This window comes from Oncorhynchus kisutch, linkage group LG12, assembly GCF_002021735.2.
Source record: "Oncorhynchus kisutch isolate 150728-3 linkage group LG12, Okis_V2, whole genome shotgun sequence".
Taxonomy (NCBI): Eukaryota; Metazoa; Chordata; class Actinopteri; order Salmoniformes; family Salmonidae; genus Oncorhynchus; species Oncorhynchus kisutch.
The window spans coordinates 32558874-32586186 of record NC_034185.2 but is presented as its reverse complement, the minus strand read 5'-3'; the positions used below and the strand labels follow the sequence as shown (position 1 = coordinate 32586186).

The 27313-nt window shown below is 45.5% G+C and overlaps 1 protein-coding gene across 3 annotated transcripts in view; it reads left to right on the top strand.

Annotated features, from left to right (window-relative positions):
• Positions 1–27313, top strand: part of LOC109900289 (alpha-(1,6)-fucosyltransferase) — a 154025-nt gene that overhangs the window by 73115 nt on the left and 53597 nt on the right. For all 3 annotated transcript variants that reach the window (XM_031837389.1, XM_031837390.1, XM_020495981.2), the window contains exons 2-3: positions 17788–18398; positions 26579–26700. In XM_031837389.1, the coding sequence (XP_031693249.1) occupies positions 18196–18398; positions 26579–26700 (325 nt within the window). In that variant the 5' untranslated portion in view covers positions 17788–18195. The remainder of the gene's footprint in view (positions 1–17787; positions 18399–26578; positions 26701–27313) is intronic.

Here is a 27313-nt window from a genome sequence, read left to right as displayed (position 1 = left end):
AAGAGACGTTATTCCTGTTTGTTGTGCCAGGACGTCTGTTGTTTTCCACCCCTCCTCTCCCAGTAGTCGTAGATCACCCAGCCTTTGTAAACCATCAGTTGCCTTTGCAGGGTGGCTGACTGAACCAATCTCAAAGGGATGGCTGTGTTGTGGAAGATAGGCTCCTCCCACACTCACAGCCCAAGATCCACACCCCCTTCTCGTTAGCAGCTGCCAGGCCCTCAGCACTGCGGAGTAAAAATCACAACCTTACGTTGCAGGTCTGCGAGCAGACCGGCGGCGGGGGGGTGGGGGGGGGGGGTGGGGGGTTGAGGACAGCCAGTTTATGCCACAGGGAAAATGCCACCAGGTTGTTGATTATCAGCATGTTCCCTCTATTTGACACTCCAGACAGGAACCACCTCAATGGCTAGTGTATATAACTGCCCCTATAGAGGGCATCCTTGTCTAATGCCCCATCTCACCCAGACTGACCTACTGAGCCCCCCTCTCAACTTGACCATACATGACACCCCAGCATGCAACATCTTCACAAAAGTCAAAACCTTTACCCAAACCCAAAACCAGACATCACATTAAACTCATGGTCCACTCTATTGAAAGCCTTCTCTTGATCTAAAGAGACCAGTCCAAAGTTCACATTAGAACCTCTCGACAAGTCCAACATGTCCATGATTCAGAACAAATTGTCCGTGATTGAGCGTCCCGGAACACAATATGTTTGGTCCTTATGTACTATCGAGTCCAGATGGGACAGTCTGTTAGAGAGGACCTTGGCAAATATCTTTTAGAGAAATGCCACAGGCTTCCAGTTCTTAAGTTCACACAAGTCCACTTTTTTTCACGCAACACGCAAAAGAAGTCCAGTCCAATTATTCCCCATAATTTTTTATAGAACTCCACTGGGAGTACATCGACCCCCAGTGCACGACCGGGGGACATCTGGGTTATGGCCTCTGCTAGTTCATGGGACAACAGAGGAATGTCCATTTCATCCCTCTGTGCCAGAGAGTGCTTAGGGAGTTCTGCGAACAAGACCTGAGCACACATAGGATCACACATTTCTGTCCTATGCAACTCAGTATAAAACTCCACAGTCCGCTCCCGCATCTCACCCACCACAGAGGTCACCCGCCCATCAGACTTCCGTAGACAATGCAAACCCTTGGCTTCACCGCTCTGTCTTTCCAAACCAAAGAAGAAGGAGCTGGGAGCATCCATCCCCTTAAGCATGTAAAACCTAGCTCCCTTTGCTTTAACCTGGAAAAAACTGCCCAGGTCCCTACATAATTCAGCTGAATTAGCCTGGAGGCCTACACTGCCTTGTCCCACCATCTCTACCTCCATCTCACTAATACTGCGCTTGAATTATCCCCAATACTCTCCTAGCCTCTGAGGATGAGAGATCTGTATACTGTTGACAGAAAAGCCGAACTTGGACTTTTCCCACATCCTACCATTGACTCAGAGACTCATACTCCTCTCTTCGCTGCCCCCACCTTTCCCAAAAAGTCTGGAAACATTAGCAAAAAGTGGCATCTTGAAAGAGCTTTACATTAAACTTTCAATCGGATGCCTACCAAGGCCCTGGTGAAATAGACAGCCGAGCCATGCACATGTGAGAATCTGAAAACCCCACCGGGAGAAAGTAAAAATGATCCGTTTTTAATTCTCCAAACATCCACTAGGTCGAACTGATTAATATCCCTTAACACTCCCACTGACACTGAATGAGGCTCTTCCCCATTTCTGTCTTTCGTCAAATCCATTGTACAGTTCCAGTCCCCGCCGACCACCAGCGTCTCCTCAGGTACTACCTGTGAGTTCCTGTCTAAGACACCCAAATAGAACCCCCCTCTCTCTCCCTGTGTTAGGCGCATACACATTTATAAAGACAAAACCCATGTTGTAAATTTCTGCTTTTACAACAAGCAGCCTACCCCTACACACCTCCTCTCAAAATATTACAGACAGACCTGGTACAAAAAGGACTGCCACCCCTGCACTAAAATTTGTCCCATGGCTCAACACACTTGCCCCTTTCCAGCAGAGCTCCCAATCGACTACATTCACCACATCACAATGCGTCTCCTGCAGAAACTACACCTGTAGTTTTTTTTGTTTTACATATTCGCCCAACAGACTCCTCTTTTCCACATCTCTGGTGCCATTTATATTGAGTGAGCCTACCCGAAGAGTCTCCATAAGAAGTGGGAGAAAAGCCAGCAAAGAAAGAGACCAATAGCAAAGCTCAAAAAGCCCCAGTGCCAGAAATAAACTATACATCTAAATAGTGTCTGAAGGTCGACCCTTTACGCACGGTTCTCACCCAAGAAACGGTTTAGGTTGCCCCTCATTTTTCATAGAATGTTGTACTGATTTTACAAACTTTCTCGGATCAGAAAAAAAGCCTCAAGATGAACTTTTTTCCCCTTGGTCTCATTCAGGAACTGTCAGTTCCCTCAACGTGTACTTTGACCCCTCTGCTTGACTGGCTGTCAGCTCCGGATCCATTGAAGAGGAGTATGAAAAAAAGGCCTCCTCATCATCCTCTTCCTCAGACTCACTTTGCTCCTCATTTCCATCTCCCATCCTGACCACCTGCCCTTCCACTCTGGTCAGGTCCTCCCCCCAAGCACCAAGGAAAGGTTAATTGGTGCCTTTAACTACACCAATCTCTGCCCTTTCTCCCCCTTTTTCCTTTTCCTCTTGACACCCTCCTCTTCCCCCCCCCAGTCTCTTACACTTCCCACAATACTCTCTTCATTCACTAGCATAACCTGACTAGACCCAGCCTCATCTTCACCACCATCTCTAGCCTGACTAGGCCAGCCTCATATACACCACCATCCATAGCATGACTAGGCCCAGCCTCAGCTACCCCACCATCTCTGGCATGACATTGATCATCTCTGGCATGGCAGAACCTCCTCCACCTTAACTCCATTCTCAGGAACACACCTGAAGCCATAGACACCGCGCACACCACACCTTCCAAACCCCCTAACTTTGAAAAAACCTGTGGACACTGCTAAAACAAATAGTGCATTAACCCTCCACCATAGAAAATAAAATATCAGACCAAGACAGAATCCTGAAACAAAACACAAAAACACGAGAGAGAGAGAGAGAGAGAGAGTGAGAGACTTGGCCCTCTCCTGTTTAGGGCATGAGTTGCACAGCGGTTCAGTTTTCTCATTTTTCACGCTTAGTAAATCTGATTTGCGCATCAGATCCATTCTGTGGTGACACCGGGGAGAGAGGCTAGTGGTGCGTCCTAACTGGCATCCTGTTCCATATATAGTTTAAGTTTGAATCCCAGAGCCGACAAGGTGAAAAATCTGTCGATTTGCCCTTAAGCAAGGCACTTAAACCTAATTGTTTCATGGTTGCCGTTCATAATGGCTGATCCCTGGCTGTGACCCCACTCTCCGAGGGTGTCTCAGAGAGAGTTGGATATGCAAAAAAACACATTTCCACCTCACATGTGTATTAATACACACTTGTACATGTATGAAATGGCTATAAGGACCCATCAAATGATTGTATGGTATGGGGTGCCATTTGGGACTGGCTATAGATGTTGAGCCTGTATTTAAAGGGCGTGCTAATAGGGGCCAGGGGACTGAGTGGAGCTGGAACTCATTGTTTTGACTGTAATCACATTTGGGGAAAGTCTGTTCCCAGGGAGACGAGGCAAGGCTATTTTGGGAATTTTTGTGAGCCTTGTTTCTTCTTTATTGTCCTGGAGGAGGAGGGGGGGGTGCAGAGTAGGACGTTTAGACTGGAACAGCTACAAGGCCACGATATTGTCTAGGTGTGAACAAGTGCAGAGGAGATGTGGGTAGTTATGTGTTTTCATTTTCAGTTTTATGGACAATCTTAGAAGTTCTTTCTCACATGCAGTAGGCTAAGAGGAATGGTAAAGCCAGTCTTGTCTCCTCGGATGGAAGTTGACAAGACAAACAGGCACACAGTCGCATACATCTACGCACTCACTCACACAAACAGAAGGAGAGCAGAGGAAGGGAGGTCAAGCGAAAGTGTGTCGAGTGTCGACGCAGGGAACGCAGCGTGACAGGCCGTGGGACTGACCCTCTATATAAACCAGAGGAAAAATAACTCTGGGCCACCTAAACTCCACACACAGATACGCATACAACGCTTCCCATCGCCCTCCATTTGGCAAATCCGACCATAATTCTATCCTCCTGATTCCTGCTTACAACCAAAAATTCAAGCGGGAAGCACCAGTGATTAGATCAATAAAAACGTGGTCAGATGAAGCAGATGCTAAGCTACAGGACTGTTTTGCTAGCACAGACTGGAATATGTTCCGGGATCCCTCCAATGACATTGAGGAGTACACCACGTCAGTCATTGGCTTCATCAATAAGTGCATCGATGATGTTGTCCCCACAGTGACCGTACGTACATACCCCAACCAGGAGCCATGGATTACAGGCAGCATCCGCACTGAGCTAAAGGCTAGAGCTGCCGCTTTCAAGGAGCGGGACTCTAACCTGGAAGCTTATAAGAAATCCTGCTATGCCATCCGACTTACCATCAAACAGGCAAAGCATCAATACAGGTCTAAGATCGAATTGTACTACACCAGCTCTGATGCTCATCGGATGTGGCAAGGCTTGCAAACCCTTACTGACTACAAAGGGAAGCACAGCCGAAAGCTGCCCAGTGACACGAGCCTACCAGATGAGCTAAACTATTTCTATGCTCGCTTCGAGAACACTGAAACATGCATGAGAGCACTAGCTGTTCCGGAAGACTGTGTGATCACACTCTCCACAGCCGATGTGAGTAAGACCTTTAAACAGGTCAGCATTGACAAGGCCGCAGGGCCAGACGGATTACCAGGACGTGTACTGTAGACCTTGTGCCCAAGAACACTAAGGTAACCTGCCTAAATGACTACTGACTCGTAGCACTCACATCTGTAGCCATGAGGTGCTTTGAAAGGCTGGTCATGGCTCACATCAACACCATCATCCCTGAAACCCCAGACCCACTCTGGGGTTTGCTACCACCCCAACAGATCCACAGATGATGCAATCTCATTGCACTCCACACTGCCCTTTCCCACCTGGACAAAAGGAACACCTATGTGAGAATGCTATTCATTGACTACAGCTTAGTGTTCAACACCATAGTGCCCTCAAAGCTCATCACTAATCTAAGGACCCTGGGACTAAACACCTCCCTCTCCAACTGGATCCTGGACTTCCTGGCGGGCCGTCCCCAGGCGGTAAGGGTAGGTAACAACACATCCGCCACGCTGATCCTCAACACAGGGTACCCTCAGGGGTGCATGCTCAGTCCCCTCTTGTACTCCCTGTTCACTCATGACTGCATGGCCAGGCACTATCATTACGTTTGCTGATGACACAACAGTGGTAGGCCTGATCACCAACAACGATGAGACAGCCTATAGGGAAGATGTCAGAGACCTGGCCGTGTGGTGCCAGGACAACAACATCTCCCTCAACGTGATCAAGACAAAGGAGATGATTGTGGACTACAGGAAAAAGAGGACAGAGCACGCCCCCATTCTCATCCATGGGGCTGTAGTGGAGCAGGTTGAGAGCTTCAAGTTCTTTGGTGTCCACATCACTAACAAACTAACACGGTCCAAGCACACCAAGACAGTCATGAAGAGGGCATCACAAAACCTATTCCCCTTCTGGAAACTGAAAAGATTTGGCATGGGTTCTCAGATCCTCAAAAGGTTTGACAGCTGCACCATCGAGTGATTGCATCACTGCCTGGTATGGCAACTGCTCGGCCTCCGACAGCAAGGCACTACAGAGTGTTGTGCGAGCGGTCCAGTACATCACTGGGGCCAAGCTTCCTTCCATCCAGGACCTCTATACCTGGCGGTGTCAGAGGAAGGCCCTAAGAATTGTCAAAGACTCCATTCACCCTAGTCATAGACTGTTCTCTCTGCTCTCTGCATAGACTGTTCTCTCTATCTGCATTTTTTAAAACTGAATTGTTGGTTAGTGGCTCATAAGTAAGCATTTCACTGTAACATTTGAATTTATTTGATACCAATAGGCATGTGGACTGCTGTCGTGGAGCGTAGAGAGAAATTAGGAATATACAGAGGAGACTGGGTGAAGACATTTTGACATACCATGAAGGTCGAAGAGGTGGGAGACAGGAGAGGGTGATGACAGCAGAGGGTGGCGAGGCAGAAAGGAGAAGAGAAGGGTGAGATGGGTGAAAGGAGGGGTTACAGAAAAGGAGAAGAGTGAGAGGAGGGGTGAGAGAATGGGTGAGAGAAAAGGAAGGAGAAGAGTGGTAGGGGTGCACCAGTATGCACACACAGGCAGGTTGGGGCAGCACTAAGAGAAGTAATGTAGCAGAGAGAGGGAGCGAGGGATGAATGGGCCACAGCTTCAGGTTATTGCTGTTTATAGAACTCCCTCCAACCCTGTGTGTTAGTCAGACTCAGGACCCAAACACCCCTAGGGAGCACTCTCACTCTCTCTCTCGCTCATCATATTGCACACTCTAGCACTACTTTTGTTACACTGTCTTTAATCTATTTTGTCCTGTCTCTATCACTCCTTTTCTTTCTCTCACTTTGTCTGTCCTTTCTTCCTCCACCCTCTTCAATCATGTTGTTATTGGGAGGTTACAATTAGAGGCAGGGATGTTTTTCTCCTCTGTCTCCTCTCGGCAGCTGTACCCCCCCTAAACAGCCCCAGCTAAAGTCTCTTTGTATCTCTCTCTGAAAATTTTTCTTTCTACCTCTCTCTCTCTTTCTGCCTCTCTCTCTCCTCTCTCTTTCTCTCTCTCTATCTCTTTCTCTCCCTCCCTCTCTTTCTGTCTCCCTCTTTGCCACTGTCTCTCTCTGTCTTTCTCTCTCTCTCTCTCTCTCTCTCTCTCTCTCTCTCTCTCTCTCTCTCTCTCTCTCTCTCTCTCTCTCTCTCTCTCACTATCTCTCTTCACCCCCCCTCACCCCCTTCAACCTCACTCTCCTCTATGGCTGGCTGATTGGTTCTCTGTTTTCTCTCTGTCTGTCATTAGGCCGTTGAAGTGACTGAACAGAGGTGGGCGCTGTCAGTGGAGGGTTGCGATCCGCTCTGCTGCCCCCCTCTGTGCCCATCTCCCCCTCGTACCCCTCAGCCCCTGGCCCGCCAAAGGTCAGCTGTCACTGGGGCCTCATGAGAAACAGAGACTGGAACAGACAGTGTGTGTGTGTGTGTGTGTGTGTGTGTGTGTGTGTGTGTGTGTGTGTGTGTGTGTGTGTGTGTGTGTGTGTGTGTGTGTGTGTGTGTCGGAAGCTGAGCTGCGGCTAATTCAGGCGGGAGAAGTAGATAGAGTTTTTTAATACTGTTTTTCAAAAGCAATTACAGTCAAGGTTCTATGTCTGAAACGGGCATGTATGAATTTGGAGCACTATCAACAGGATGCTGTATGCACATTTAGTGAAAGCATATTGACAAGGCTGGGACACAAACACACTAGCACACGCACACACACATACACACTCTTGAAAATGCGGTTTCCCTCCTTGTCGTATTGTGATGCATGTCTGTCTAAGTGGCATTGTTCTCTCTCTCTTTGTCTTTCTCGCTCTCGCTCTCTCAAACATAACACCGACAACCCTTGCCCCCCACATGCACTCCCTCACTCCCCACTCCCTTCTCAGAGTGTTACCTTGAACCAGCCTTTCTCTGGCTCTCCCTGGCTGTGTGACAAGCATGTCCTTGACCACGTCTGAGCCCCTCAGATCCACCTCCACTCGTCAGGGAGGCAGATTGGCCTGGCATATTGGCCTCGGTATTGGTGGGGCCAGTACCGAGCCTACCGCCCCCGTACGTTTTTATTTGGACATAAAAAGTAATGAAAGAGGGGAAAAGATGGGAGCATTTTACTGCTAATCATGTGTCCCTTCGTCCAAATTAAAGACTTGTTTGTATAACAGTCCGCACAAACAAACTCCCTCTTCCATCTCTCTCTCTTTCTCGGCTCTTTACCTCTGGGCTTGGAAGAGTGTGTGTGTGTCCAACTGTTTGTATATTGTGTGTATGTGTGTGTTTGTGTGTGTGTCTGTCTGGACCCTGTCAGCAAATTCTCAGCCGAGATAACCTTGAGGGAGAGGCAGCGTGCTTAGCTCTGATACCGAGTGCCGGGCCTAGCTGCATTGTGTGTGTGTGTGTGTGTGTGTGTCGTGTGTGTGTCGTGTGCACTTGGGACTGCTACCACTTCCTCCAAAGTTAATCCCAAAGTTGTAATGAGGGGAAACAGTGCCCACATGACGCTCCAGGAGTAACTCAAGTAACGACACACACACACATGCACACAGACACCCGCACACATACACACACACGCAAACTCACTCTCACACTCACACTGTGTTAACCCGCTGAGCTAAAGCCTAGGCATTAGCTTGGGTAACTAAGCAAAGTGAGGTGTAAAATGACCAACTAGCTCTCACAGTCTCGTCAGAATTAGACGTTCCTCCATGTTTCTCCAATGTCAAATTTCAAAGTTGTTTTGCGAACATCTTTTTTTAGTTTTTTAAGTTTAATTTAAGTTTACATTTAGGCATTAACAAAATATGTTTTATGTTAGGGTTAAGTTTAGGCATCAGCTCTAAAATCTTAAGGTTAGGCATACACTGATTAAGGTAAGTGTAAAGGTTTGGGATAGGCTTTAAAACAAAAATAAAAAAAAAAAAGCATTCTATCACTGGATTTGAACTTGCAGCCCTTAGAATCAAAGGCCCATCCAAAATGCCCTAAGGGGTGCACGTTTTGGTTTTTGCCTAAACACTACACAGCTGATTCAAAGGTTGATGATTAGTTGGTTATTTGAGTCAGCTGTGCTAGGGGGGGGGGGGGGGGGGGGGGAGAACGTGCCTTGGGGTCCCAAAAACCGACTTTGTGAAACCCTACCCTAGCAAAACTGAAACCTATTTGAAGGTTAAAGTCCTCACTGTTGCCCATAGGGGACAGTTTGCATGTCATCTCCCAATGTCCTTAGACATGGAAGGACATCGAATACTAACTTGTATCATGGGTGACCTAGCTGGAATTACTGATCTACAGGTTTTGTGCGGCTCAAACGACTAACGACTACACTACCCATAATGACACTGTAATGGCATTATGTCATTACCTCAAGAGCCTCCTACTGGTAAACCTAACAGCATCAGTTACTGTCTCTATGGTCTCTCAGTCTCTTCATTTTTCTCTTTCTCTCTCTCTATCTCCCTCTTCACTCCTCCATCCTTTTCTCCCACCTCTTTCCTTCAATCCCTCCGTCTGTCTATCCCTCTCTGGTTTCCATATGGAGATCTCTCGGTGCGCTCTGTGCCATTTAAGTTAATGGACTCCTGTGCAGTCAGCCTGGAAATGTTGTCAAGCAAACAGCAGCTCATGAAATATGCAGCCGGCTTCTGTCTGTGCAGCCACCCATGCCCAACACAGCCCTACCCAGCCCTACCCAGCCCCAGTGACTCCTAAACACACACATCACCGAGACACATGCAGGCGCATAGGCATGCACACACACACAAACACCAAGACACACACCGCTGTTTAGCACCAAAAAGCAGCCGGTTCTGCACTTTTGCCAAAAACGATGTCAAATGTAGCATCCTTACTGAGACGGCTGTAGTCTACTCCTAATAATGAGTCAAGTAGAATCCTAACTGAGACGGCTGTAGTCTACTCCTATTGATGAGTCATGTAGCATCCTTACTGAGACGGCTGTAGTCTACTCCTAATGATGAGTCAAGTAGAATCCTAACTGAGACGGCTGTAGTCTACTCCTATTGATGAGTCGTGTAGCATCCCAACTGAGACAGCTGTAGTCTACTCCTAATGATGAGTCAAGTAGAATCCTAACTGAGACGGCTGTAGTCTACTCCTATTGATGAGTCATGTAGCATCCTAACTGAGACGGCTGTAGTCTACTCCTAATGATGAGTCATGTAGCATCCTAACTGAGACGGCTGTAGTCTACTGCTAATGATGAGTCAAGTAGAATCCTAACTGAGACGGCTGTAGTAAACTCCTATTGATGAGTTATGTAGCATCCCAACTGAGACGGCTGTAGTCTACTCCTAATGATGAGTCATGTAGCATCCTAACTGAGACGGCTGTAGTCTACTCCTAATGATGAGTCATGTAGCATCCCAACTGAGACGGCTGTAGTCTACTCCTATTGATGAGTCATGTAGCATCCTAACTGAGATGGCTGTACTCTACTCCTATTGATGAGTCATGTAGCATCCTTACTGAGACGGCTGTAGTCTACTCCTAATGATGAGTCATGTAGCATCCTAACTGAGATGGCTGTAGTCTACTCCTATTGATGAGTCATGTAGCATCCTAACTGAGATGGCTGTAGTCTACTCCTAATGATGAGTCATGTAGCATCCTAACTGAGACGGCTGTAGTCTACTCCTAATGATGAGTCATGTAGCATCCTAACTGAGACGGCTGTAGTCTACTCCTAATGATGAGTCATGTAGCATCCTAACTGAGACGGCTGCAAACCTGTTTTTTTGCTGCTCCTATTTGCTGTATTCAACCCCAGGTGTGTGTCTTGTTCCGCTTTACATAACTGTAATCCAGTAGTCAGCCAGTGCACCCATCACCCCCTCCATCTTGTTCTTAGCACGTGGGTGCACCTGTCGTCCCGAGCTACCTAGAGGTAATACCAGGAGCACACGCTAATATGCACAAACTCATGTAACCACACACACAGAGTACACACACTGTACAAACGGAATTTCATTACTGTCTTTCACGTGTCTGAACCCCACTAGATGTGTAAGAAACGTATTCTACAATAGATTGGGTTTAATATGGCCTTGTGAAAGATAGATGACCTTTCCTAGGGCTTCACGTCTAGCTCTTCTAGCTCTACATTCTGCTAACCCTTGTTGGTCTTATAGACAGTCTGTGTTCGTGTGTGTTATTTGTTATTTTGTTATTTCATTAGGATCTCCATTACGTCTTCAAAATCAGCAGCTACTCTTCTTGCGATTCACATAAAACATGACATAATACAGACTATTAATAGACAATAACAGCTGAAGAACAGAACTGCATACATTTAAAATAAGAATATAATAAAGGTCCTGTACTGGTGTGTATGTGTGTGTGTGTGTGTGTGTGTGTGTGTGTGTGTGTGTGTGTGTGTGTGTGTGTGTGTGTGTGTGTGTGTGTGTGTGTGTGTGTGTGTGTGTGTGTGTGCGCGCATGGTTGTGTGTGTGCGTGCATGCTTGTGTGTTTGCATGCATACATGTGTTTAATTTTTCAGGGAGGAAAATTAGATAGAACGCCTAAGAAATAACTTGCTGTGTTTTGTAAATACAGATCTAAAATGCTTCTTATTGTAATTTTTGCTCGGCATCAGACTCACCAACGGGCATTATACCAGTAGACAGTGCTCTGACTGATGTGCAGATACTTTTCTCCTGTAGGGAACTTCTCACAGTGTAGCTGCATGCTTTTAAGTTATTGCAAGATTAACTTTAAGCTACATTCTTTATATGATAAACATAAGAAATTTGATGGCCAAGGATCTTTTTTTTGCAAAAAAATACCTTGATTTTTCATTGTAAACTCCTTTAATTGTTTGGCTGCTAGCCAAATAGCGCTGCACTTCCGTTGTCATCTGATGAAAATCAAGCCATTTTTTGCCGAATATGTTGCACTAATGTATCTACTGTGGAAAACTATAGTTGCACGTCCCTGATCCCTCTACTGAAGCAAGAAAAGACACTGTTGGGTTTTCAATATAAACGCGACCCCAGTCAATACACATTTGGACTCATCCAGCTTTCTCCCGTTGTGCTATTTACAAACAAACACATGACTGGCTCAACTGTTCTGGGGAACCACAGTAAGCTTCAGAATGTAAAATAATGTGACAGGTGAAATGAATCATGCAAAGTATTGCACAAGTTGACCTTAGGTATTTACTTAAAAAGTAGCCACAAATATTAAAATGTATTGAAAAAGATAAAATTACTAGTTTTCATTTCTATATACCCCAATATACGGTATATACGGTATACCACCCAAGCCTAGTCGGTAAGAAGATTGGCGAGATGGCGGTGGCTTGAGTCTACCCACTTACGAATAGCGCTACGCATCTTTTATTCCCTTCTATTCACCCATATTCCCTCTAGTGCAAATGTAAAAAAGAGTCGTCACATATTTAATTTAGGCTGGAGTGGCTGGCGCTTCACTTTACATCAGGTTGCTCTTTTTTTGAGGGGAAGAGGAGAGGGGGAAATTGTGGTCAGAAACAACCACTAAACGACTAACTTGTCTGAAAATGTCACCGCTGTCAGCAGGACCTCGTGGTCCTTCCACTTCAAATGACTCTGGTGCTGAGGCAGGATTTTCGATTTCCTGGTTTAGACCTGACATTATAATTTTTTGACTTCTGCATCTCGCTATTAGCTGGGCTCCCCGCTTGTGCCATCAAACCCCTGAATGCTGCAGCCCCCCTGGTTTTCAACCTTCCCACGTTCTCCATGTCACCCAGCTCCTCCATACATTCCACTGGCTTCCAGTCAAAGTTCGCATCCACTCGCATCCATGGTGCTTGGCTACGGCGCAGCAAGAGGAACTGCCCCCTCCCTACCTTCAGGCTATCCTCAAATCCCCCTACACCCCAACCCGAGCACTCAGTTCTGTCACCTCTAGTCTCTTGAGGACAGCTCCCGCTCAGCCCAGTCCAAGCTCAGTCCCTGCCCATTTTCCCGAAAGCAGCTGAAACCCTACCTCTTAAATAATCCCCCTCCTCGCCTCAACCACCCCCCTTCCTCTAGCTCTGAGTTTGCTAATAGCTGCTTTATTAAGGAAAAGTGGACTTACTGTTCCTGTGATATGTGGTTGTCGACTTTACAGTGCTGTGAAAAAGCATATGCTCCCTATCACATTTTCTCTACTTTTGCATATTTATGATACTGAATGTTTTCAGATCTTTAACATAACCTAATATTAGATAAAGGGAACCTCATTGAACAAAGAACACGACAATGACATACTTATTTAATTGATTTCATAAACAAAGTTATGCAACACCTAATGCTACTGTGTGAAAAAGTAATCGCCACCTTACGGCACTGCAGCTATCTTAAGATGAATGCACTAAGTCGCTCTGGATAAGACCGTCTGCTAAATGACAAAAATGCATATATATAAAGTGTACAGTATATATATATACAATACCAGTCAAATGTCTGGACACCTTCTCATTCCAGGGGTTTTCTTTGTTTGTATTATTTTCTACATTGTAGAATGATATTGAAGACATCAAAACTATGAAATAACACATATGGAATCATGTAGTAACCAAAAAAGTATTAAACAAATCAAAATATATTTTAGATTTGAAATTCTTCAAAGTAGCCACCCTTTGCCTTGATGACAGCTCTGCACACTTTTGGCATTCTCTCAACCAGCTTCATGAGGTATTCACCTGGAATGCAATTAACAGGTGTGCCTTGTTAAAAGTTAAGTTGTGAAATGCATTCATTCATTCTTAATGCATTTGAGACAATCAGCTGTGTTGTGACAAGGTAAGGTTACAAAAGATAGTCCTATTTGGTAAAAGACAAAGTTCATATTATGGCAAAAACAGCTCAAATAAGCAAAGAGAAATGACAGTCCATCATTAAGGTCAGTCAATCCAGAAAATGTAAAGATCTTTTAAAGTTTCTTCAAGTGCGTTTGCAAAAACTATCCAGCACTATGATGAATCTCGCTCTCATGAGACCGCCACAGAAAAGGAAGACCCATGGTTACCTCGTCTGCAGAGGATAAGTTCATTAGAGTTACCAGCCTCAGAAATTGGCAATTAACTGCACCTCAAATTACAGCCCCAAATAAATGCTTCACAGAGTTCAAGTAACATACATTACCTGTTTAGAGGAGACTGTGTGAATCAGGCCTTCATGGTCGAATTGCTGCAAAGAAACCACTACTAAAGGAAACAAATTAGAAGAATAGACTCGAGGAATTGGCATTAGACTGGTGGAAGTCTGATGTGTCCAAATTTGAGATTTTTGGTTCCAACCGCCGTGTCTTTGTGAGACGCAGAATAGGTGAACAGATGATCTCTGCATGTGTGGTTCTCACTGTGAAGCATGTAGGAGGAGGTGTGATGGTGTGGAGGTGCTTTGCTGGTGACACTGTTAGTGATTTATTTAGAATTCAAGGCACACTTAACCAGCATGGCTATCATAGCATTCTTCAGCGATATGCCATTCCATCTGGTTTGCACTTAGAGGGACTATATTTTTTTTCAACAGGACAATGAACCAAAACACACATCCAGGATGTGTAAGGGCTATTTGACCAAGATGGAGAGTGACAGAGTGCTGCATCAGATGACCTGGCCTTCACAATCACCTGACCTCAATCCAATTGAGATGGTTTGGGATGAGTTGAACCGCAGAGTGAAGGAAAAGCAGTGCTCAGCATATGTGAGAACTCCTTCAAGACTGTTGGAAAAGCATTCCATGCTCCAACCCTCCCTTGCTTCAATTAGAGGCCTCGGAGAATGGTAGTACGCATATTGAGAAATACCCATAGATTAACTCTTAAGGATCTGCATCGCCTAAAATGACCTACCCAAATCTAACTGCCTGTATCTCAGGTCCTGAAGCAAGGATATGCATATTCTTGATACCATTTGAAAGGAAACACTTTGAAGTTTGTGGAAATGTGAAATGAATGTAGGAGAATATGAACCATTAGATCATGTAAAATTATTTTATTTTAATTTGTTTTGTACCATCATCTTTGAAATGCAAGAGAAAGGCCATAATGTAGTACTCCAGTCCAGGTGCAATTTAGATTCTGTCCACTAGATGGCAGCAGTGCATGTGCAACGTTTTAGACTGATCCAATGGACCATTGTATTTCTGTTGAAAATGTTGTATCAAGACTGCCCAAATGTGCCTAATTGGTTTATTAATAACTTTTCAAGTTCATAGCTGTGCACTCTCCTCAAACAATAGCATGGTATTATTTCACTGTAATAGCTACTGTAAATTGAACAGCGCAGTTAGATTAACAAGAATTGTTGCTTTCTGTCAATATCAGATATGTCTATGTCCTGGGAAATGTTCTTGGTACTTACAACCTCATGCTAATCGCATTAGCCTATGTTAACGCAACTGTCCCGTGGGGCACCCACCGATCCTGTCGTGGCTCTAGACTACTTCTACTGTAGAAGGAAATGAGAATACATATTATTCACCATTTGAACAAAATAGATTTCATGGCATAGGTTGTGATTTTCTCCCACGTTCCATAAGGTATCACTTAGCCTAAACCTATACGGGAATCTCAGGGTTGATGTGTGGATCTCACATTTTCATTCCTGTGAAACGCAAGCGTCTCAGGAGTGTCACCTCTCCTCTTTCACCTCATATTCACAACAACGATGTCTGTATTGAACCATTGAATCAGACAGCATAGAAGGCAGCCTTCCATTTCAGTTTCACTTATAGTTTCCAACTATTCTATTGTACTAATGTCATTGTAACCTACTGATACAGAGTGTGCCACAAGCTTCCCCTGCTTATTTTGTATGGTGTTTTAGAGAAATATTAGCAAATAGCAAATATTGGTCTGTACTATGGCAAACTCTGGCACTGAGGGTAGTGTGTTCCCTCTCTATGTATTATTTTATTGTCTGGGGTAGCAAGGGGCCATAGTCATTGTTTTGCTAATCTCTGCTAACCCAGAAGTAAAATCTCACATAATTTGGTCAGCTGCATGATTAACATCTGTGTTCATACATGTTAGAAATTGAGAGTTCTACACCCTCCCACCCTCGCTTTCTAATCTGTGTGGGCACAGCGCTAAGCATTCGAGGCATAGCAGTTGAAGCACCGCCTTCGCCCCAATCCTGATACGGCCAAACAACCTGTGACAAAAAAAACAAAAACCGGAACTAATGCTGCTCGTTATCTCACGCATCCCAATCAGTCCCAGCAGATTCTTCTACAAGCAAAATCTGCCCACGGGAGATTAATGTCTTGCCAAAGCACCAACAGATCTTTTTAAAGGCTGTGTCAGGAGAAACACTAGCCTGGTTCCAGATCTGTTTGTACGGTATGTCAAAGAGCATATATGACATGGCCATACAGCCAAACAAATCTGGGACCAGTGCTACTGTGGTGCTCACCCTGACCCGGTCCAAGCCCACTTAACACAATCTTCATTACTACTCCAGCCAGACAACCTGTCTCCCTATAACATGATGACGAGTGATTCACAGTCCCCCTCCACCAAGCAAATGCATTAGCTGGCAGCAGCTAATCCTCGCACTGCTTATTTCCCATAATAAAAACACAACTCAGCATTATCCTAGCCCTGCATACAGTACGTCAACCTGTCCTCATGTCAGCTCGTGTTAGTCACAACAACAGTGCAGAGCCGCCACGGAGCACAGTGGCACGATATCATTTTGGCTCTCAATAGCTGGCCAGAAGGACTTGTCGGCCATTACGACTTGTTGTGTGTGGGAAGATCTCAATTGCTTCTCCTTGCGTCGTCTCTCCTCTATGCTCGCCTACTTCTCAAAACCCATTGGACGAGAAAGCAAGAGGTCCTTCCAGTGTGACCTTCGCCTCCAATGTGTTTTGAGAAGTAGACAAGGAGAGAGGATGCGAGGAGTATGCAATTGAGATTCTCCCTGTGTGTGCATGACCACAGTTGTGTTCAGGAGTGTTGTCAGTGAAACATGAAGGGCGTACATGGCACCACTTATGTCCTACATACCAACTATGCAGCATGCTCCATAATTCACATGTTAACGTACACTGGCAGTGCAGCTAACCTACTTATGTGTTACCACGCTAGTCCCAGGTGATAATGATCACATCCTAGTGAGACCACACATAACAAATAGGCACGCACACATTCCCTGTCATGTCTCAAAGCACGGTCCATACACAGCATCTGTAGGTCCAGTGCTTTGTTGGGTTTTGGAGCTGATAGAAAAGGGGTGTATTGTCATAAACCCGGCAACACACGTCCGTCCGTCCGTCCATATCTCTCTCTCTCTCTCTCTCTCTCTCTCTCTCTCTCTCTCTCTCTCTCTCGGTGATGTGGGGGAGGTGAAGTGATGATACAGGGATTTTTTTCCACATGCTCCATTGGGCTCGTCACATCACCTTGACAGTGTTCGCAAAGACAATGGCGACGGCAGCGGGAGTGTACAGGGGAAAACCAAGGGAACGGCCGGGGATTTAGCCATCACCATGGGAAGTCATTAGCCATTAGGCTTAGCCATGCCTAAAAGTGAGAGGAGAGGTGGAGAGAGAGAAAGAAAGAAAGAATGAGAGAGAGACTGGGAGAGAGAAAGGCAGAGAGAGAGAGAGAGAGAGAGAGAGAGTAAACAAAACATCCCTGTCTCTCTGCCTCCTCATCACAGTGCATTGTGTTTCTCATCACGCTGGAAATGTAAATTGCGGTGTCATGCTGATCAATCCTGAGGGGCTGCTGCTGAGCCTGGGCTGCTGCTGAGCCTGGGCTGCTGAGCCTGTTACACCCAGCAAACCTTGTTCCTTTGAGCTGTGTCTGTGCTTCTCTGGGACTGTCTGCGGCATGTCTGATGCTCAGCTCTTCTCCCAGGCATATGTCTCTCTGTCTGTCTGTATGTTTGACCATCTCTCTCTGTGTGTCTATGTGTGTGGGTTTGGGTGTGTGTCTGAGCGTCCGTCCCTTTGTCTTTCTGTCCGTCTGACAACCTCTCTTTCTCTTTCTGTCCCCATAGGAGCCAGGCCAAACACATGAAGTAATCAGGACCGGAGGAAAAGGTGACGTGTACAAACCAGGTGCAACCAGCAAGGGGCAAGGAGTGGAACGATAAACACACAGTCACCAAGGAGCACGAAAAAACAGGAGGTGGAGACCCCTGCAGGACAGGACAGGAACAACAGCCAGGAGCCTTAGTCAGTCAGTGAACCCTCTGAGGAGAAAAACATGCTCTAGCACAAGAAGAGGGGACTTGTCGGAATACTCACCAAAGAAACACCCAATTGTATCCCCTTTCACGCCTTCCGCAAAACCCCTCGTCTCTCTTACTACCTCCCTCCCCCTGCCCTGTGGTGCCAGAGAGGATGCCCTGGTGGGTATTGTGACGGGGCGCGACGGTGTGTGTGGGTGGCCAGGCTGAACTACGATGCGGCCCTGGGCGGGCTCGTGGCGCTGGATCACCCTGGTGTTGCTGGCGTGGGGCACGCTGCTCTTCTACATCGGGGGCCATCTGGTGAGAGACAGCGAACACCCTGAGAGGTCCAGCCGCGAGCTATCTAAGATCCTGGCCAAACTGGAGCGCCTCAAGCAGCAGAACGAGGACCTGAGACGCATGGCAGAGTCCCTCAGGTAACTACCCGGAGGGGGGGATGTGTGTGTAGAGGGGGGTTAGTCTATGTCTGGTTTGTGCGCGTTTGTGTGCGTTTATTGGTGTGTGTGTGTGTGTGTGTGTGTGTGTGTGTGTGTGTGTGTGTGTGTGTGTGTGTGTGTGTGTGTGTGTGCGTGTGCGTGTGTGTGTGAGGGCCTGCATTAGTCATAAGTCCAGCTGTAGGTGCAGCATTCAGTTCCCTCCTGTGATATCCTCAATTGCTTTGAAGCACACACACTTCAGACAGCTGGTCTCCGATTAAATCCCTTGCTCTTGTAATTATTCAGGATTGGCTTGAAAGCAAAGGTAGGATTCATGGCACCAAAACAAGTCCAGCCTTCAAACAGGCACTGTCCAGATGGGTCTCAGTCAGAGACAGTGCCTTCCTTGTGTTTGTTGTTATTGACCAGATAGAGCCAGCGTTCTGCAACCAGTCAGTCTACTCTGTTAGAGCAGGTCAGGACCAGTGTTTCCACCCAGCGTCATAAAAGGTAATGTCTTGCTGTCTTGCTAAAGTCCCACTAAGCTATATAGGTAATTATCAGAGATGACATGACAGAGCTATGAGGCTGGGTAGATGGGTATGTATGTGTGTGTAGCGGTGTGTCTGAACTGAAGCAGGCGCAAGCCAGGAGACCGCTGTGGAGATGTGTCTTATCTGCGTAATAAGAGAGACCCTGCCCTTCTCCACCACCTAACTGCTGGCACAGACATGGACCAGGGCCTTTATGTGTGTGCGTGTGCGTGTTTGTGACAGCCGGCCTGAGTGGTGTGGCTCTTACCACCTAGTTGTCACGAACTGACATACTCACTGACTCACTGTTTGACTAACTTAACTTAACTTAACGTATCTCAGCTTAGAGAGAAGAAGCCTCGTGAGATATTGGTCAGTCACATGAATGAAACAAAAGCGTAATGATGAATTAATGATGCTAAATCATGCAAATATAACTTGTCTGTGTATAGCCGTATATAAGAAAAAACTGCTGGGACTGCCACGGCAGAGCTTCTGATTACCGTGTGTACTATGGTGCATTGAGATAGTTGGAACCTTTCCAACATGCTGACAAATAGACAATGATTAATTTAAGATTGACTTCGAGTGTCCCCGTGTATGAATATCCACTACAGTGGATTTAACATTTGGCATCATTAAGGGATCATAGACTGACCAGGTGAATCCAGGTGAATGCTATGTCATGGAAAGAGCAAGTGTTGTTAATGTTTTGTACACTCAGCGTATGTCACCAACTCACTGACTGACTGAGTGAATTATGGCTGTGACTAGTTTCAGGTTGACTAGAATGCCTGGATAGGTGTTGAACTTGTTGTGTTTAATATATCAGCTAACTCATCACATGATATAGAAGTCTGGTGTCAGACTGTGGAGTTGATGACGTGGCACACGACATGTGAGCATGTATTGCAATGTTGTCACCCTGAGGTGCAGCCATTAACTCAGTATATCACACCTCCACTACATTAACTCCCACTCAGCCTCTCCCTCACTAATTTGAGAGACAGGCCGATAGCCCACCCACCAATCACCCAGCAGCACTAATGAGGGGTGAACACAGGGTCGGTGTGGCGATCTGCCTCTGGTGCCGCCCTCTCCACAGCTGTCAATCACCTGGTGTGTCTCACACAGAGATGATTACACGCGCAAGCGATATGGCGAGAGAGAAAGAGAGAGAGAATGTGTGTGCGCGTGTGTGCATGTGTAATAAAAACAGGTGGCCAGAGCGATGAGGGCCTGATGCGGATGGAGAAAGGGAGGGATGATGGATGAGGTGAGGTCTGCACCATGCAGATATTTAGGGATGGGTGGAAGAAGAGGATTGTTAAAGAGAGAGGAGAGCAGTGCAGGCACTGTTGTAGCACAAACCCCAGCAGCCCCCGCAAGGCAAGGGGCCCACGTTATAAGCCATGATTTTATTTTTTATAGCAGGAAATTAGCTCTTAAACAGCATCATTTTCTCCAGGCCTCATGGCAAAATTTGTAAAATAGCGAGAAACTGAAATACCCCACTGAGTGCAGGTCGCTATGATAACATGGACAGGAGGGAAAGAGAGTGGAGGGACTGACATGGACGAAATGGAATGGAGAGAGATGTACAGTCTTCATGCTCAAGCACACAAACAGTGTCACGGCCTGACCTTAGTATTCTTTGTTTTCTTTATTATTTTGGTTAGGTCAGGGTGTGACATGGGTGATATGTGTGTTTTTGTCTCATCTAGTGTGTTTGTACTGTCTAGGGGTTTTTGTAGATTTATGGGGTTGTTTCCATCTAGGTGTTTATGTAGGTCTATGGTTGCCTAGATTGGTTCTCAATTAGAGGCAGGTGTTTATTGTTGTCTCTGATTGGGAACCATATTTAGGCAGCCATATTCTTTGGGTATTTTGTGGGTGATTGTTTCCTGTGTCAGTGTTTGTTTGTTTCCATTTCACTTTGTTATTTTGTATTTGTGTCATGTTCAGTCCTTTCTATTAAAACATGGACACTTACCATGCTGCGTATTGGTTCGATCCTTGCTACACCTTCAGAGGTGCCTCCCCCCTTTAAAACTGCTAAAGTTTTTTTCTCCACCCCATGGCAAAACAAGTAGAATTGCAGGAACTGTACTTTACAACTAAAACACCGTCTAGAGCGTGGCCACAAAAAAAAAAAAATGTTTTACCGCAGGGGGGCCCCCCCCCCCCAATCATATCTTGCTTAGGGCACCCAAAAGGCTAGAGCACACACAGACCCAATAAGAAAGAGCTGAATGGTTTTATTGGTTTTTCTCTACAGTGTCCATTGACCATTATCTGTCCATTAGACGGTCTCCTCCTAATGATGTAGACTTATTGGAGTCTGTCAGTCTGACTGTCTGCCTCCAATGAGACTGAGAGACAGATTACTCTATTACTCAGTGTTCTCCATGCTCCATGCAGCAGATCTATAACTGTGCTTTATGTGCAGGCGTGCGTGTTTGCGTGCGTGTTTGCGTGCGTGTGTGTGTAGCAACAGTCGTCAAAGTGTATATAAAGGTCCAAAATACAGTTCTGATAAATGTAACAGCTACATAATGGAGTAAAACACATTTATAGCACATTCAGTGCATTCGGGAAGTATACAGACCCTGTTACAGTATAGCCTTATTCTAAAATTGATTAAAATGTATTTTTTCCTCATCAATCTACACGCAATACCCCATAAGTGCAAGTTAAAACAGGATACATTTTTGTGCGAATTTAGATCCTCTCAAGCTCTGTCATGTTAGATGGGGAGCGTCACTGCACAGCTATATTCAGGTCTCTCCAGAGATGTTTGATCGGGTTCAAGTCCGGGCTCTGGCTGGGCCACTCAAGGACATTCAGAGACTTGTCCCGAAGCCACTCCTGCATTGTCTTGGCTGTCTGCTTAGGGTCGTTATCCTGTTAGAAGGTGAACCTTCGCCCCAGTCTGAGGTCCTGAGCGCTCTGGAGCAGGTCTTCATCAAGGATCTCTCTGTACTTTTCTCCATTCATCTTTCCCTCGATCCTGACTAGTCTCCCAGTCCCTGCCACTGAAAAACTTCCCCACAGCATGATGCTGCCACCACCATGCTTTACTGTAGTATGGGGCCACGTTTCCTCCAGAAATAACAATTGGCATTCAGTGCCTTTTGGCAAACCCCAAGCGGACTGTCATGTGCCTTTTACTGAGGAGTGGCTTCCGTCTGGCAACTCTACCATAAAGGTCTGATTGGTGGAGTGCTGCAGAGATGGTTGTCCTTCTGTTGGTCAACCATCTCAGTTGGGTTGAGGTTGGGTGATTGTGGAGGCCAGTTCATGTGGGGCAGCAGTGCATCACTCTCCATCTTGGTCAAATAGCCCTTACACAGCCTGGAGGTGTGTTTTGGGACATTGTCCTGTTGAAAAACAAATGATAGTCCCACTAAGCACAAACCACATGTGATGGTGTATCACAGCAGAATTCTGTGGAAACCAAGGCAAAGGGTGGCTACTTTGAAGAGTCTCAAATATAAAATATATTTTGATTTGTTTAACACTTTTTTGGTTAATGCATGATTCCATATGTGTTATTTCATAGTGTTGATGTCTTCACTATTATTATACAATGTAGAAAATACAAAAAAAATAAGAAAAACCCTTGAATGAGTCGGTGTCCAAACGTTTGACCGGTACTTTGTATTATGTCCCCGACCACTTCTAAACCCAAGTTACGCCCCTGATCTAATCAATCATCAACTCTTACTTGTTCAATTTAGAAAACAATCGGTGAAGTGGCAATTAGTTGACAAATAGATGATCCACTTCTCAAACACAGCCAACAGAGAGCAAAGAGATGTGTTTTCTCAGGTGGGCTTGGCTTGAGCCTTGCTAGTATTTGTGCATGTGTGTGTCTGCTTGTCTATGTGTGTCCCCCATTGTGTGTCTATAGCCTCATTTTGTGTGTGTATCTTTGTGTTTCTCTGTATTTAAGATCTTATCTCATGACTTGAGCGCTGCCTGCGTGCCATTGACTGTATTCCTTGTGAGGTGACTGGTGAGAGGACTCATTTACTGGGTAATGTCATTAGCCCAGTATGGTTCCACTGAGCAGACACTGCCTGCTACCACTGCCACTGCCTCCAGACTGAACTCCTGTTGACCTGGTCGTCTCAGGGAAGGCAGGGGCTCTGACAGCAACACTAGCCCATTGTGTGAGCTGTCTGTGGGCACAGCAACTGTGTAAGCCTGGCCTGATTGGGAGAGATGAGCTGGAGAGAGCTGTAGTCTGGCCGTGTGGGCGTGGATTAGCTCGTACTTCACTTCTAGTGAATTTGAGGTTTGGAGTAATAGGGTATCAAGCACCAGCTGGGATTTTGACTCCAATACACAGCCTTTAACACTCTCTCTCTTTCTCACTCTCTCTCACACTCACACTCACACATATATATATATATATATATATATATATGGCCTCCTCCCACGGCTCCACACAGCACCCGTCTTTTCCAGATGTAAATTGTATTTATATAGTCCCACTTTCATCTGTGTGATTCTAGCAGTGCTTTACATTCCTATCCATATGCATGTCTCTGCCCAGGTCAGCTCTAAGGTCACCTATGAAGTCTCGGAACCTAGGAGGTGAATGGAATACGGAAATATGTATGCAGTACCATTATGCCTCGCACACATTATTCGCCCCCCGTTTAAACTGCTGTATCCAGCTCCGATCTTAATGTGACTCCTAACTCCATGGTTACCAGGCAGAGGCGAGCCAATGAGGATGCAGCGGGCAGCGTTTCCGAGGGAACGGGGGCTGTGCGTGCGGAATCTCACCTGCTTTCCGCCTCAGTGGCCGTTGCCGCGGGGCTCCCTGCTCCCTCATTCGCAGCCTGTCCTTCTTTCACTCAGACTGAACAGTGTTCTTCATTCCTCCCTCCCCCTCCCAAGTTGGAATTTTCCCGTCCGCTCTCTCTCTCCCGTTTCATTAAATGAAGGCCTAGATTCAATCAGAACGCGGAAGATCCGGGTTATAGCGTAATTTACATTGAATTAGTCATTTCCGATTGAGTGGACATAGTGTTCACCGTGAATGTGGTCTCAGCGATTTTAAGTAACATTTCCTTTAAAACAGGCATAGAAGACAATGCACGATTGGATTGTGCCGTTTTGCATATTTTACCCTCCAAGTTACCCTGCCTAGCCTCAGCTCTGTTTGTCCTTAGGGACAAAAGTATAGCACATATTCATGTCAGGGATCCTTTGAGCACTTTTTTGTTCATTTCATGTACATTCTGTCAGTGGTAGGTCGTCTTTGGTGTTGTTGCTATGTTTGCATTCCTGTTGTGTCTTTGTCTCTGTGTTTACATGTTTACGTCTGTTGTCTGTGGCTGCAGGCGTCTACTATTTGACGTCTCTCCGTTATCATCTGAGCTAGCAGTAGACACATGTTATGCTTGTTAGCCTTTGTTAGCATCACATAGAGTGAGTGCTGTAAGGATTTGTGTCTCTAGTCGGAGGTGCTACACTGTGGAACTACAAACTTGTTTGCCTCTTCATTCCAGGATCCTCATGGGGTATTTTCGGTAATGTAGAGCGTTCAGAATGGTGCAGATAGAAATGTAACATATAGAGCTGTAATCAGAGGCTCTCTTTAAATGAAATGATGACATATTCTACAGGTCAGAGAATAATGTTATATCATAGTCTACATGAATTTCTATCTGAACATTCTGCAAGTTGCATCGTCCTAAAAAAGCCCCCAGCCCTTGTTCCTACGTGATCGTGTGAGCTGGTAAGTAAGGCGGTGGCCTCTGGGAGTTCCTCTCATTGTCTTCTTACAGTGAGGTTAAATGTTCATAATATTACCCGTAGAAATGTAATGAATACACTTCTTATAACTGAACGATCTGGAACGTTGCACACTTCTGAGCTGACCCCTGACCTTGAAGGAGGAGAACACACGCAATGGGTCTTCTTTCGTAAGAGCTTTGTCAGACTCAGGCAAGTGAAACAGCCCTTTCTCAAGTTTCTGCGACTCGGGGAGAGTTGGAAGACCATTTCACAGTAATATGAACTAATATCACAGGGGATTTTTGAAAGGTTAACCTTGTCCCTTATCCACTGCTGCCCAAATGTGAACTTCAAGTGGTTATTCATCAGTTCTTTTTTCGTTTCTTCGTTTCTTTACTCCCGCACTGCTGTTAGCTTAGTTCTCTGATGTGTGTGTGCATGTTTTATAATGTCGATATAAGGTTATAGACCCATGTTACTATAAAAGTCTCCTCCTTCTGCCTGACAGCTTCTGATGTTCCCCACTCAGGGAGCAAATTGAGTTTGCGAGCCTGATGACTCATTAGCAAAGCCTCTGTCCCGGTTCACGAATGACTGGATGTGTCTGGACGCACTTGGAGCTGTTTCTATTAATATTTTCATATAGGTATTAATGTATTAGATAGCGTTAAGGCATTTTAATTTGCCATCATGATTGAAGATTGTGTGTGTGTGTGTGTGTGTGTGTGTGTGTGTGTGTGTGTGTGTGTGTGTGTGTGTGGGTGTGTGTGTGTGTGTGTGTGTGTGTGTGTGTGTGTGTGTGTGTGTGTGTGTGTGTGTGTGTGTGCGCACTTGTGCGCATGTTCGTGGCTATGTGTAATCTGTGTGTTATGAAAAAGAGGACAACCTTTTCATGAAGTAATTGAGATGCTCAGGAAATGATATCAAGTGAGACACTATAGCACACTGTATACAGCATTGTAGCATTGAACTGTGGTACACCTTGAAAATTCTACAGCTTGTCTAAAATATCCCTATTCATTTATTTAATGATAATGACCTCCATCTCATCTGATCCATGTTTTATGGATGACATTTATTTGAACTATTAGTTCCTTACTCATGATGATTCATTTGTGTGTACCCCTTTAAGAAAGTAAAATAATTGTTGAATGGTTTGGACTGCAGATAAGCGGTTATCTGCATCGGATCTGTAAAGATCCATGCTCCATTTGTTCCTGTGTCTTAGGATGTGGTACAGCTAATTCTAATCAGACTTGCCTATGCTAATGGTTCTCACAGGGGAAGTAAAATGAAACAAATGACATTGCTCATGATGCGCGGCCCTCATATAATACAATTGTGGCAACAGCCTCAGTTCACTGGACTTGAAACAACGTTACAGATGTAACCATGTGCCATTTCATTTATTATCCGAGCGTCACTGGTGCTTCCAAGTCAGAATTCCCTGTACGTTCAACAGGTCACGTTTACAAGTGAGTGTTCCAAAAAATGGACACGATTTGGAAAAGTTTCACGGCAACCCGGTTGAAAACCACTGCATTATACTTTACAAATACTCATTAGTGAAAAGCGAGCAATGTAGGCTACATTTTAAATGGGCTGAAAGGCGGCCTGAACGTAATTTAAATTGTAATTAGCAATTAAGCTTTGCAAGATTTTCAGCTGCAAATTTGCTAAGCTCACTGAAATACTGTGCTATTGAACACTCTTTGATGCATGCTCACATTTAATCAAGACAGCCACAAAGAGCTACACACACACACACACACACTGCATAAGAGCTGTAACTCATATACTAACCCAGCGGAGAAAGATGATGAAAAACAAACACACGCACATCCACACACTCCCATACCCATTGCTCTCTCTCACCCTCGTCTCTTGTTGCAGGATACCTGAGGGCAAAGTAGAAGAGGGAGGGGCCCTGGCTGTGGGGAGACTACGCTCGCTGGAGGACCAGCTGACCAGAGCCAAGCAGAAGATCCACAGCTTCCAGAGACTGACCGGAGATGGTGAGCAGAACAGCAGGACCTGGGAAGGACATGTCGGGGGAGAGAAGAGGAAAGCTGTGGGAGAATCCCAGATAGGAAGGGGTGACCAGGTGGAACTGTACCTATAGGATCAGTTGGTATGAAGTCAGATAGATCAGGCTAATCCAATGCTGTGCTAGCAGCTAAACTCAGCTGACAGGAAAAATGTGTGTGAGTGTGTGTGTGTGTGTATGCTTTTGTAAAGCTTGCATCTGTGTGTGTCTAAAAAGTGAGCATCAGGAGGATAGGGTAGTTGATAGGGTAGAAAATCCAATATCTGTGAGAGAAAAACCCTTTGTGCGATATCAGCCTCAAAATATGTAGCTTCCTGCCCCACCCCGTAGGGACAGCCAGTGGAACGACCAACCAGAGCAATAACATTTCTACCTGTGTCTTTCTGACTATTTCATTATTGTCCTCATTCATTTCTTACTGTAGTGTCCTGTTAAATGTTACTACTCACTGAGTATTATTCTTTTTCCTATTATGATCAATCTGCGTCATCATTGATTCTATGTGTCCATATGTTTGCTTTGGCAACATATGTGGAAACACTTTTCAATTACTATACAAAATTATTGCAACCAATAGAATG